Genomic DNA, 13,927 nt, shown 5'->3' on the forward strand with positions numbered 1-13,927 from the left:
TTTCTCATGTGTTAAAACTTTGTGATTTACAAGCAAAGTTCTTTGCTGATGGTGTTAAATGTGAAAGGCACTATATGAATTACAGATTCAAAGCATTGGCACATGTGTAAATATTTGCCAGGCTAGCATGTGATACCACGTACTGTATCTTGTGTGATAACTACATATAAAGCATTTCAGTCATGACATTCAGATAAAATGCAGATGCATTCAATGACATTAGATATGGTTTATTTAACTGGATTTTGTTCTTTTATATCTTGATGGGATTGGAAACATGCTGCATTGTTTAAAATAAACTCAGAATGCTCACACACTTTTAGAGTGAGCTTTATTAGGAGTGTCTTAGATGCTCCAGTTCCCTGTCACAGATGAAGAAGACAAGGTAGCAGAGGAATCAGGCTTCACTGGTTCTTGTCACACTCACACTGTAAGGTAACACGCAAGGATGCCTTCTTCCTGATTCTGCTCATTTCCATCGTCCTCCAACTTTGCCTTTCCCAGCGCCTTTCTTTGTGCTGTGAGAAACAAACAGGAGTTAGCAGGTTAGGAGAATCCTTGGAGTGAGCTGCCTACATAGCACTTAGGCAAGATGGCTATGGTGCTGGGCCTGAATCCACAGAGTGGCAGGTTCAGAGTCTTCTGCTGACTTATTTGTGATGCTGAGTAATCATGTCATCTGTTATATGTAAAACAAAAATATACATGACATGAAAGATAAGCAACTACTCCTGCTGCTGCAGCATTCTTTTGAGTCTTGAGCTCTGTTAACACTTTCTTCATTAGCTTTTTTTTAACTGAAGCTCATCTCTTTTGCATCATCTCAATACAGATTGAGTAGGCCTAATCTGAAATTCCAAAATCTTGAACTTTTTGAGCACTTACATGACACCATCAAGTGGAAAATTCCATGCCTGACTCTACTTTACCATATGGGGTTTGTCGTTACGCTTATTGAACAGCTGATAAAGGTATTCCGCTGGTGCTACTGCGCACAAACTTTGTTTCATGCACAAATGTATACACATAATTTTATAGTACATTTTAAATAAGGTGTATGGGAAATATAAATACATTTTGTGTTTAGACTTGGGTCCCACGCTCAAGATCTGATCTATATGCAAATATTATGCAAATATGTATGCAGATATCTCATCTACATGTAAATATTCCAAAATCTGAAAATATCTGAAATCTGGAATGATTCTGGTCACAGGCCGGTTAATTATTGCTTATTTTTATATTTCAGGTTGTGGCAATGGCCATGAAAAGCTGTTGCCTTGCACATTAAATGTGTCGTTGATGCGGTTTGCTTTTGTGAGGTGGTTTGAGTAACTAATAAAGTATCTATCTATCTATCTATCTATCTATCTATCTATCTATCTATCTATCTATCTATCTATCTATCTATCTATCTATCTATCTATCTAATCATAAATAAATACATTATGGCTCACTTCTAGAGCATTTCAAGTCATCTTCAGCTTTAATTTCTTTCTCACTAATGTTCTGTGGCCATTTATCCCAAATGAGGGAGTGTACCATGTGAAACTGGACTACCTGGGCTAGGCCCTGCTGCTGCTTTGAGGAATTTGTACAGCAGTGTGCTCTCTTGTGGATCTGGTCAAATACACACTTGGCTAATTTTCAAAACTTACAATAGAATTATCTAACTCAGAAACGTATATATATCCATTTTCTGAGACAGCTTGAGCCAGCGTAGCCCTTTTGCAAGCCAGCATAAACTCCTCAGCCCTTAACTATATAGAATCACACTTGAATTGTGAATGTGCAACTTATAGTCGATAGTCTTGTTTATTTTGTAAGGAAAGCTTGCATCTCTACTAGTGTTTTGTGTTATTTTGTCCTGGTGAGAGTAGCTGGGGAACAAACTAAGGACATCAGAGCCAATTTCATTTTCTGTAGCTCTTCCATTGAGAATCAAGACATATGATCTATTGTCTCCTCCTGGAGGACCATTCCAGAACACTACCAGGAAAAGCTCCTGCACAGTTATCACCCTAGACAATTCCTTCAATGTGTGACCTTGCTCACTGACAGAAGACAGTGAGTGGGGCATCTCCTCTTAAAGTTTTCATAGTCACAATAGGCATGGTTTTCATAATCATCTCTGTCAAGGAATGGTAAGCAATCCATGTACCTCTACCAAAAAGACACACCCTGGAAAGTAACAGACCCATCCACACTGGATATCTAAACATCAATGGACCCCTCTTGATCGGCAGTCTCATTAACCCTGCTCTGATGTCCTATCAGTCACAGAAAGGAACATGCAAAAGAAGGGACTGTCAATTTACCAGAAAATAAAGAGAGTCATTTGATGACTTCTAGAAGAAGCTCCAACTCCTCTTCTTCTTTCTGATGCAATGCCCTACTGTTTAATTAATGTTAGACTAGAGCCCTACATTGCACACAGTAAATCACAAGAGTACATCATCCTTCTGCTGCCCTGTGACATCATGCTAATTATATGGGACACGAGGGAGAACCTTGCTGGAGATCTACACACATTTTGAAGGAATCTGACTTAATGCTGAATGGCTGAATCACATGCAGCAGTTCCCCTGAAATCAAATAATTTTGCACCATCTCTGACAGGAAACAACACAGTACATGCTGAAAAAGTTATTTCCACCTCCAAAAAACACATGTACATGGGATTGGTCAATACCCACAACACCTCAGATGTCCATGCAATGACAAATGACTTGGTTTGTTCTTCAACTGCCAGGGCGAAATCCACTTTGCTCCACTTGGATCTGAGATTCATTTGCCATCTGAAGCCATCACCATTCCAACAACCAGTCTTCTTATGTTTTCTAAGGGAGGCTGAGCACTGTGATCATTCCAGAATCTATACATAGCCCTTGCCCACTTATCTGAAACCACATTCCTTCACTTCATGGCCACGCCACACCAATATAATCCAGCAGCCTTAGCATTTTCAGCCTTGTCACTGAAAATGTTCTGAATGTTTAATTAGGATCACTGAGGAGAGAATATCTACCTGGTTCAATAGTTCTTCCCACCTCCTGACAGCACTGTCTGTAGGGTATAAGTTTTCAAAGCCTTCTTGAGAACAGCATGAGTGACATGTCACAAATGTTTCCTTAATTGACCATCACTTTTCCTGGACTTAAGCAATGTTGCCCACAAGTTATTTTATTTCTCACACTTGGACCTTTCCTTCCTTTGCTGCCACAGGTGCAGCTTTCTGGGCTCTCTCATGCCTCTCCATTAGGCCTCCTTCTTCTACTTCTTTCACCTTACTCTCCACCAAAGGGTCTTAGGGTAGACACCTTGACAGACACTTTTCTGCCATAGCAGTCTGGCTTGAAAATATTCTCACATCCACTTTGGCCCTCACATTGGTCAACTTTCAAGAGACATTGCTGAAAGAAGAAATTATCCAACTATATTTCTTCCAGTGTTCTGCAATTCCAATGTCTTGTCAACAGCAACATAGCATTCCATGTTCAGATGTTAATTTCCATTCAAAATGTTTAGTCTGTCTGAAACTGTCTCCATAGGCCTTCCTCCAAATCCCCACCTTTAAACCCAATGGCTGTTAGCATGCATATCAGCTCTGAGCTACGACTGAACTACAAAATGGCCCACCTCTCCATCAAACATGGCCCACCTCTCCAACAAACCCAGTGTACATAGACCTAATTCCAGGGCTGAGTCCCAGTTGCTCTATTACAGGAAAGGATGTCTTAGTTTTTGGGTGGCCCACCATGGTATTTGATTGTTGACCTCTGCTCTTAGACTAATTGGCACAAAGCTCTCAACAACATAACTGCAAGGATGTCTGATACACCCAAGCCTCTCCATTAGCCCCAGGTCACCATCCTTGCTGTAAATGATTGGCTAAACAGGCTGCTATCCAAAAAGTGGAAATTTTAGAAAAAATATACTTTTATATACACCAGTTTGCATTCTGACTATGAAAGATATCTCCAAATGGGAAAAGCAGCATGAGGCTGCCCTCTGCTGCCTACTACACCATTGAAGAGGAGTTCTCTGTACAGGCATAATACTTAACATGGACTCACAATTTCTGGGCATGGCAAATTCGGTTGAGCAAGACGTTTATCTAAGAAAAAAGAAAAAAGAGAAATTATTGGCTTGTTCAACAAAAGGAAATGAAATGTATCAGAATCTTTATTTTAAGAATGCTCTACATATCAATGATTTTTAAAGTTTTTCAAACACTTCATTTGCAGCTTATTTATCATTGTGGCTATATTAAGAAGTTTACTTAAGGTGAAGAACAATAATAGCACAATGTCCATAGAGCCGTAGCCCATCTAGACGGAACTGGTTCAAGGCAGGTATCAGCCCTGGATTGGGTGCCAGTCCATTGCAAAGCCCACTCACACAAATAACCGCAACTGTCACTCATACAGAGCCAATTTGGAATTACTAGTAAACCAAATGAGAGCATCTTTGGGGATGTGGGAGAATGTACAGATGGCTGGGAGTTGAATGGGTTTGGGAGTCAAACACATGGTGCTAGATTAATGAGGCAACAGTGCTAGCCACTACGCCACTGTACCATCCAAGAACAATCAAGACTGACTTAATTTAACAACTTTATTGAAAATGAACACTGTGTAAAGTAAAGATATATTAACTCATTTTAATGTTTTATAATGTAAATTAAGGTACAGTTTACTGTAGTCTCAATGTTTATGGCAAAGAGGCTACTGTATATAAAACAGGTTAAAATACTAACAGTAAAATTCAACATAAAGTGAAGGTTATGTGCAGAGAGCATTGCAGTGCTCACAGCAAAAAGCACTAAATGAAGCACTGACTGACTGTAATATATTTTGTCAAACGGCTCACAAGGCAAGGTAACATGGGTAATCAAATGGAAACAGTTTTCTAGACACTTTGAAACACTGTTCACTGTAAATTGTGACATAAAATAAATAAAATACATTGGACCTTTGTGAGAGTGGGCACAGGAGTGTGCAAGAGTGGGTCCTGCAAAGGGCTGTACATTTTTCCAGGGAAGGACCCAGTGCTCCATAAACTTTGTTATTTTGTAAAATAAATGTGTAATTATTGACTACTGAATATTGTTCATCATGAAGGGAGTCAAACTATACTACAGTAGTCTCCATGAATGGTTTTATGTGAAGTAAAACTTTGATTATAATCATATAATCAAATTAAATTATGAAATTTTATTAAATTAAATTAATAATTATTAAGCATTTCTGAATAGTGTGCTGTACAGAATCAGATTTTAAAGCCAATTATGATAGATCAGCTGTCAAAGGAGTCATATAAAGTAAAGTGTTTGCTCAGATGTTTGAAGCCAGAAGAAGTGAGGCTCTAGGAGTCCATTTTACCAGACTAGTTTGCCTACTGTTGTTTCTGAAAGATGGAGGAGATCTATATTGGAGGGGACACAGTGAACTGCACCGAGTTAGGTATGTTTCAACATGTTCATGCTGGCCTATTTTTGTTTACTAAAGTGTTGCTACATTTCAGCTCTCTACCTGTCCTGTGCAGTTTGTTCACAGGCTCACCTCATATTTTTGATGTCTCATTGTCTGCATCAGGTCAAACTTCTCAGACTCCAGCTGGTAAATCCATTCCCACAACTCTTTTGCCTTTTCCCTGTAAAACAGAAGTAGAGAAAGTACTGTTTTATTACTTATTCTTTTTAGCAAAAATAACCCGAGTAAACATTGAATTCACCAATGGTCTATTTTCTTGCATATAATGCCCTGTAGGTGTCCACCACTTGAACTGGACTCTACAGTTATAGTTATAGGAAAGATGCAGTACTGAAACAGAAGCCTTATCACATTAGGTAAATCATGTCTAATTTGACTACTTGCAAAGTAGGCCAAAATGTGTGAGACGTCTTTTAAATGTATATCTACAGTCATACACAAAAGCCAACACACTCTGATGGTTAGATTCAAAAGAATTATAATCCTTGGTCAACATATGACTTGATAAAAGCAGGTAAGTCTGTATTTCAGGAACCTCAAGGGAGTTTGTATGTTTTTCTTCCAGGTACTCCAGTTTTCTTCCCATGTCTCCACAGACATGCCAGATAGGTTAATTGAAGATTAAATTGGCAAAGTGCAAGTTTGAACAGGTCCCATAATGGACTGGCACTCCATCCGTGCTGGGTTACCGCCTTGAATCCAATGTTGCCAGGATAGCCTGTGGCCTCCCACAACCCCAAATTGGATTAAATATTTCTGAGAATATTATTATTCACTTTATTGCATGAATAGATCATGGACTACATGAGAAACCTGACCACTGTCCCACAATGTGCTAAAGCAGGATATGAAAACAGAGGACCTCAGGCCCAAGTGCTTACCTTCTGAACCATCAGTCCTCACTCTTTGCCTTGATGTGTCTTCCTGAGGTTGTTGCTTCTCAATATAACTTCACTTCTATTTCCATATACTTTTTAACAATTCAGTGTATTTGGGGAGGCAGAGCACAAGCTGGTTTTTATATCCACTATTACCGGCCCAAGTTTTTTTTTTCCTTTTAAATATCTAATATATATTACTGGCTTATTCTTCTTCACAGAAAGCAACTCAAAAACTCCCTGAATTGTGAGTTTTACTTTTTCTGAAAAATTCATAAAGATAGTTTAATCCAGTGTTTCCCAGACTCGGTCCTGGGGAATTCCTGTGGCTGCAGGTTTTTGTTCCAACCAGCTTCTGTTATAAATTGAACTCCTGGGCTAATCAAGTGAACTGATATTGCCCAAGTTCTGTGGTAATGGAACAATTTAGAAATTAGAAAACTAAGTTTGCTAAAAAAAATATCTAAATATGTACCAAGCAGTTATATAGGAATAATGTATTTTTTTTCTTTTTAACAGTATTTTCATCTTGATTTTCATTCTACTTTTCTAGCTGATCTAATTGTTTAATTAATCCATTATTTACTAATTAGTGGGTCTGACTCTAAAGTAGTTGCAGCCTTTGATTATTCAGTGTTGTTTGTCTGGGTGTCTGCTCTGCTCGTTTTTAATTGTCATTAATAAGATACAATGAAGGGGAAAAACTGCACAGAGAAAGGGCAAAATATAATGAAATCAACAAAAGAGAGTTAAGCATTTAAATTTACAGCAAAGCAGAGACATTTCTAAATGTCTTATAAATGTAAAAATCATGCTGCTATGCTTTTCTGAATGTCGAATAAAAGAAAAAAAAAACAGCTAATTAAATGAGATCAGTGCTATCAGGTGTTGTCACTGATTAGGAATCCGGTTGGAACAAAAACCTGCAGCCACAGGGGTTCCCCAGGACCGAGTATGGGAAACACTGGTTTAATCTATCATATTTTTAAACACAAAAACCTGCCAGGATGCAGCCAGCAAGGTTTCTTGGGGTAACCTTAATTGCTGTGTGCAAAAATTATACAAATTAAATGTACAGTATACACACATAATGTGTATATGAGAAGTTTACAGCAGCTCAGGTTACATTTATGAACAACTAAATATGCCAAAAATATCATTGCTTATGATCTCTAATGTGAAAAGCTGGCAAAATTTACAAAGAATGGACAGCTAAAGGAATTTACATTAATATTTAAAATATAACAGGTGACAATAATGTTCCATCCAAAAATAATATCTCAATTTGAAAGAAAGCCAACATGAGAAATTAATATAACCAGGTATGAACATACTTAGTTTTATATGTCTGTTACATGTGGAACAGAACTGTAAAGAGCTAGAAATCAGCCACAAACAGACTGTTGGATGGACATCACAAGACACAGCTGCTGAGATGTGGCTCCTTGCAAGGACTCCAGATGAGGCCATTGGACCTCATTGATCTCATGCTTGACAATGCCTGACATTAACTGCTTGTTACTGTGAACGTCCTCTGGACTGCCCTCATCAGCTTGGGCTGTGGTGGACTGGAGCCGAGCCATCTTCACGGATTCCTCTTGCAGATCATCATCAGATTTGCATGTAATGATGATGCAGACGAAGGTGCAATCTGAACATTGTTGTAAAGTGCACCACTAGAACAACAGATTTCATTGGAATGGCATGCAAGGACTTATACAATCAGTGGTCTCTACTGCTTGTTTGGGGAGAGGGTCTGATTCATGCATCAATATACAGTAGCAAGTCATCTATCACATTACCTTTCAAAGCAGGCAAAAAAACGCCATCTTCCTGACACTCTCATATGGATATGTGCATGACATCAGTGCCCATCTCTGGTCAGCTGTGTGTCTGGGGTATGTTTCTGATAAGCACATGCATTGGAGAATATTGAATGCCAACTACAGACCACTTCAGACGCTCCATGAATCATTCCCTTTTAAAGAACAGGAGCACAATGTTTGGTTGAATGTGCAAAGGAACACTGTTAGGTTCTTTGGTGACTCATTGTCACAATGCCTAAGCACTTATTTTGACAACTAGGGGTCCTGCCTAATACTAATGACCTCGGTACGCAGACTCCTTCTGGTTTTGGAATACTGTTACTCACACCTGCTTTCAAGTATACTGTAACTATGTTTTCTCACAGTTTATATTTGCTTATGAGTCACCAAAGGTCTTCATGCCTTTAATGGGTTTGGTGTTAAGTGTCATATGATACACTAACTACTGTAAACTGCAGATAGTCAGGTAATCATGAGAATTAATTCAATGCTCCTGTGTGTAACCAGAAAGAAATGACTGAGACAAAAGGGCAGAAGGCTGCCTAATCTACTCCAGTTTACAAGCCACAAAAGTAAAACATTCGAAAGTGCGAGGGTACAGACTTTAAACATAGACCAATATTTGACAGCAAGGATTGGCCACTGATTAAGTGGTCTAAAATAAACTAGAATTCACTGTGCCATCCTCGGATGACATTTGAAAACCATCATAAGAACAGAAGTGAGTGTGCCAAGGAAATAGAAAGATGATCTGAAAACTGGGATGTTATGAGGTAAAAGACTTCACACTGCAAATGTGTCATCTTCTGTCTAAAATATTCCTTTCATTGTTCTTACTTTAAGCCATCATCACGTAGGCTGTCAACAGTGAGTGGTCTGTGGCGCTCTTCCAGTGTTTTCTTCTTAATTTCACGGCCAGTTTGTCTTTTCCCTCTCCGTTGTTCAGCCTATAAATAAGCAAACACAGGGACCGAGTATCAAAAAAAGTTATCTTACTGGTAAGACCGCCAGTCACAAAGGTGCCAACAAAATGTCCCATTCAGAATAAGTATCTTAAAGAGAAACAGACATCTACACTGGGTGCCCCAGGTCATCTGCGTATGTTATTGTGGGCAGTCAAATGCCATCAGGGGTTGGAAGTCCTGTCACTCTAACTGGTACTCAGTTAAAAGGGCAGGTAGCCAAGGCACTACATCATAAGCAGGGACTTTAAAGTAAAGATCAGTGGTGGAGAGACAACTGGAAATATTAAAGAGAGCTCTAAGTGTTGGCCCTAAAGCTAGATTGTCCCTGATCCCAAAAGGATAAAAAGTGTCTCAAATCTTTGCCCTGAAGTAATACTGGAATGAGTTTTAAAGACAATTTGTTGCTATGAGGATAAATATTTTGGAGAAATATTGGAAAATTGGCTAACTGGAAGTAGTACAGGTCACAGCCTAGAAGTAAAGGAAGACAATAAATGGAATGGAGCATTTTTTTCATTTATTGCTTCATTGACATCTTTGAGTTTTCCCTGCCATTGCCTCTTATTGATGTGATTTATTTAAATATAAACACACCTATTTTTGACAAAGTTCCTTGTCATTATTTGAAGTGGCACAAAAATAAATCAGGTAGTTAACTTTTAAAACATTTTTCTAAATTCAGACCTTTGCTAGGTAGCCTCCAAAGTGAGCCCCCATGTTGGAGAGCACTTTCTTTTTTTTGGCATCATCTTCTGCTCTCTTCTTGGCTTCTTCCTCTTCTTTTCTCATTCTTTCAACCTGTGGAGAGAGGTTATAAGATAAATCTGTGCTGCTCATTTTCTTTCCCTCTGCATGTCTACTAGGAGCAAAGAGGCACTCACTGCAAGCCGGTTCTGCCGATCTCTCTCCTTTTCAGCCCGGAAGCGTTGTTGTTCTGCTCTCTCAGAGCGCCGGTTTTCCTGAATACAAACATTTCTTTGTATTTTCTTTTAACTACTCATCACATTAAGTTTTTACAAAATAATTTCAGGTGGACTTCACTCAGTTTATATCCAAATTTTCTATTGATAAACACATGCCAGTATGAACTTCACTCTTTACACATAATAATAATGACCCTGTAAACCTATAAACCATCAATATATAAAAGCACCCAACCATTTTCCTTATTTTGTATAGATGAACATTTTACACAGTTTCCTCAGTATTTTACCTGCTTAAATTGTCTTTGTAACTGCAACCCTTTCCTGTGTTTTGGACTCAACAATCTATCAATGTCATCTGGCCACAGTACTAATACTTAACCAACCATTTTCCTCTCTAAATCAACTTCACTATAATGCCAAATCACTCCACCAGGCCGTTTTTCCAAGGCTATATCCTTTTTCTTGGCTTGCACTGTTTTCTGTGGAATTTTCAAATTCTGCAGTGATGCTGTCATTTGTACTAGGCTGTTACAATTTGTCTATAGTTTTTAAGCCGGTCTCTTATTTTGGTGTTACCCTTTTTTTTTTTTTTTTGGCCTTTCTAATTTTTTCTGACTCATAGCTCTGTTACCGCCTGCTTTCTTTGAGCCGTTCAACCTCAACTGTGCTTTGGTCCAGTCTTTCATTTCATTCTGTCTTTTTTCTTTTCTAAGCCACTCCTTTTCCATTTTTTCAAATGTGTGGGTACAAAAGAAAAGGTGAAGATCTAATTTGGAGAGTTTTCTTTCCCACTGATGATCTGATATTTGTTTTACTTTAAACAAGATAATGCATTGACTTCTCCTACATTTATAAATGCCATTCATCCATGTTTTATAATTCTATTATGTAAATTCACAGCATTTTAAGAAGATAACTTCCTCTACATTTATATATCAATAAATATGTTTTCCTTTTTACCAATGACCTTCTACTATCCTTATTACAGAACACTTAATTCACTTTCTCCAATCCCCTAAATTTACATTCTCACCACTTACACCATTTTTATTACCAGACTCTATATTATCATACATTCAAAAAATCTATTCACTGATAGATAGATACAGTTAGGTCCATAAATATTTGGACAGAGACAACTTTTTTCTAATTTTGGTTCTGTACATTACCACAATGAATTTTAAATGAAACAACTCAGATGCAGTTGAAGTGCAGACTTTCAGCTTTAATTCAGTGGGGTGAACAAAACGATTGCATAGAAATGTGAGGCAACTAATGCATTTTTTTAAACACAATCCCTTCATTTCAGGGGCTCAAAAGTAATTGGACAATTGACTCAAAGGCTATTTCATGGGCAGGTGTGGGCAAGTCCGTCGTTATGTAATTATCAATTAAGCAGATAAAAGGCCTGGAGTTGGTTTGAGGTGTGGTGCTTGCATGTGGAAGATTTTGCTGTTAACAGACAACATGCAGTCAAAGGAGCTCTCCATGCAGGTGAAAGAAGCCATCCTTAAGCTGTGAAAACAGAAAAAACCCATCTGAGAAATTGCTACAATATTTCGAGTGGCAAAATCTACAGTTTGGTACATCCTGAGAAAGAAAGCAAGCACTGGTGAACTCAGCAACGCAAAAAGACCTAGACGTCCACGGAAGACAACAGTGGTGGATGATCGCAGAATCATTTCCATGGTGAAGAGAAACCCCTTCACAACAGCCAACTAAGTGAACAACACTCTCCAGGGGGTAGGCGTATCGATATCCAAGTCTACCATAAAGAGAAGACTGCATGAAAGTAAATACAGAGGGTGCACTGCAAGGTGCAAGCCACTCATAAGCCTCAAGAATAGAAAGGCTAGATTGGACTTTGCTAAAGAACATCTAAAAAAGCCAGCACAGTTCTGGAAAAACATTCTTTGGACAGATGAAACCAAGATCAACCTCTACCAGAATGATGGCAAGAAAAAAGTATGGAGAGGGTGTGGAACAGCTCATTATCCAAAGCATACCACATCATCTGTAAAACACAGTGGAGGCAGTGTGATGGCTTGGGCGTGCATGGCTGCCAGTGGCACTGGGACACTAGTGTTTATTGATGATGTGTAACAGGACAGAAGGTCACCTGATCTTAACCCAATTGAGCATGCATTTCACTTGTTGAAGACTAAACTTCAGACAGAATGGCCCACAAACATACAGCAACTGAAAGCAGCTGCAGTAAAGGCCTGGCAGAGCATTAAAAAGGAGAAAACCCAGCATCTGGTGATGTCCATGAGTTCAAGACTTCAGGCTGTCATTGCCAGCAAAGGGTTTTCAACCAAGTATTAGAAATTAACATTTTATTTCAAGTTATTTAATTTGCCCAATTACTTTTGAGCCCCTGAAATGAAGGGATTGTGTTAAAAAATGCTTTAGTTGCCTCACATTTTTATGCAATCATTTTGTTCACCCCACTGAATTAAAGCTGAAAGTCTGCACTTCAACTGTATCTGAGTTGTTTCATTTAAAATTCATTGTGGTAATGTACAGAACCAAAATTAGAAAAAAGTTGTCTCTGTCCAAATATTTATGGACCTAACTGTAGATAGATAGATAGATAGATAGATAGATAGATAGATAGATAGATAGATAGATAGATAGATAGATAGATAGATAGATAGATAGATAGATAGATAGATAGATAGATATTACCACATCCTCAGTTGTTTTTCCCAGATTAACTACTCTCACCCAGGATCAATTCCACTAGTCTATCTGCACACTCTCCCCCTCTTTTCATTTTCTCCTATTTTTAATGTTGCTCCTTATTTAACGACTTGGCTTGGAATTTCAAAAATACATACAATTCTCTCCTTTAGTGCAATGAGTTCCTCCTCTTCTTTTTTCCGTTGCTCAAAGTGGACATCAATTAGAGTCTGTAATTCCAGAAGGTCCTTTTCCATGCGTTTTCTGTGGATGTCCTGAAATAATGCCATACTTACAAAATAGAATCTTACTTCAGTAGCCATTAATACGTTTCTTTCCTCAATGAAATTTACCATAAATATTTACTTACATCAAAGTCCACCCTCTCTCCCTCTGGAATCTTTGGAGGTGCAAGCTGAGGGACCACAGGTCTGCAAGAAAAAGTATGTTTTAGCCCTAACAAAACCCTAATAACACTAAATGAGCACTGTGCTGCTGTAATGGTTGGATGTAGAACTTGTACACCTGTCTACAGTCCCTAGACATTCAGTTTAATGTAAGAATAAAACAGTACCCTGAAGCCTAAGGCAATGACAACAGAGTCTGTTTCTTTATCACCAAATCACCAAGAGAGAAAACTGAAATTTCCTACAAGCACTACAAAATAGGCAGAGGTGAAAATAAAAGGCACAGAATTAAAAAAAAGACCTGCATGTACAAGAGCAGTGAAATTACCTTGGTCTGGGGCGTTCTTCCTCTAGTAAAAAGAAAACAAAGCAAATTCATTAGCTTTCTTTCTAACCTTTCTTTATGTTATAACTAGCAATCCATGCTGCAGCCTCTTCTCTGCAGCAGTTCTTGCTCTGATACGTTTGTCACCTTACTTCCACTTCTATTACACATTCAGGCTTACTCTTTGATTTAGCAACCAGGTTTAATTGAACATGGAGGACTCCACCATGGATTGGACAATGAATGTTGCAGGCATGGTTTAAACTCATGCTAAATTAAGTTAGATGACTCAGACACATACTGTAGACATTTAAAGAAAGTTAATGCACTGATCAGGCCCAAGTCAAGTGACAGAAGCCACCAGGTTTATGGTTAGACGCAAGCAAAAGAGGTGAAGGACGGTAAAAATAAATGATAAAGGAC

General features: G+C 38.4%; 1 protein-coding gene across 1 annotated transcript; it reads right to left on the reverse strand.

Annotated features, from left to right (window-relative positions):
• Positions 1-214: 214 nt before the first annotated feature.
• tnnt1 (troponin T type 1 (skeletal, slow)) lies at positions 215-13,650 on the reverse strand. Its single transcript, XM_028813526.2, has 9 exons — positions 13,508-13,650; positions 13,143-13,203; positions 12,931-13,047; positions 10,046-10,123; positions 9,849-9,962; positions 9,037-9,146; positions 5,565-5,655; positions 4,077-4,117; positions 215-518 (listed from the first exon to the last, which is right to left on the reverse strand). The coding sequence occupies exons 3-9, from the start codon at positions 13,027-13,029 to the stop codon at positions 470-472; spliced, it is 582 nt and encodes a 193-aa protein (XP_028669359.2). The 5' UTR covers positions 13,030-13,047; positions 13,143-13,203; positions 13,508-13,650; the 3' UTR covers positions 215-469.
• Between the last annotated feature and the right edge of the window lie 277 nt (positions 13,651-13,927).

The sequence above is a fragment of the Erpetoichthys calabaricus genome, chromosome 11 (genome assembly GCF_900747795.2).
Source record: "Erpetoichthys calabaricus chromosome 11, fErpCal1.3, whole genome shotgun sequence".
Taxonomy (NCBI): domain Eukaryota; kingdom Metazoa; phylum Chordata; class Cladistia; order Polypteriformes; family Polypteridae; genus Erpetoichthys; species Erpetoichthys calabaricus.

What these genes read in the sequence shown, in the direction of transcription:
- tnnt1 (XM_028813526.2), bottom strand. Translation starts at nt 13,029, where the DNA reads ATGGAAAAGGACCTTCTGGAATTACAGACTCTAATTGATGTCCACTTT. An exon ending in TGAGACATCAAAAATATGAG is followed by an intron (nt 4,118 to 5,564) that starts GTGAGCCTGTGA and finishes CTTTTTTCTTAG; the next exon opens with ATAAACGTCTTGCTCAACCG. An exon ending in ATTTGCCATGCCCAGAAATT is followed by an intron (nt 519 to 4,076) that starts GTGAGTCCATGT and finishes TGTTTCTCACAG; the next exon opens with CACAAAGAAAGGCGCTGGGA.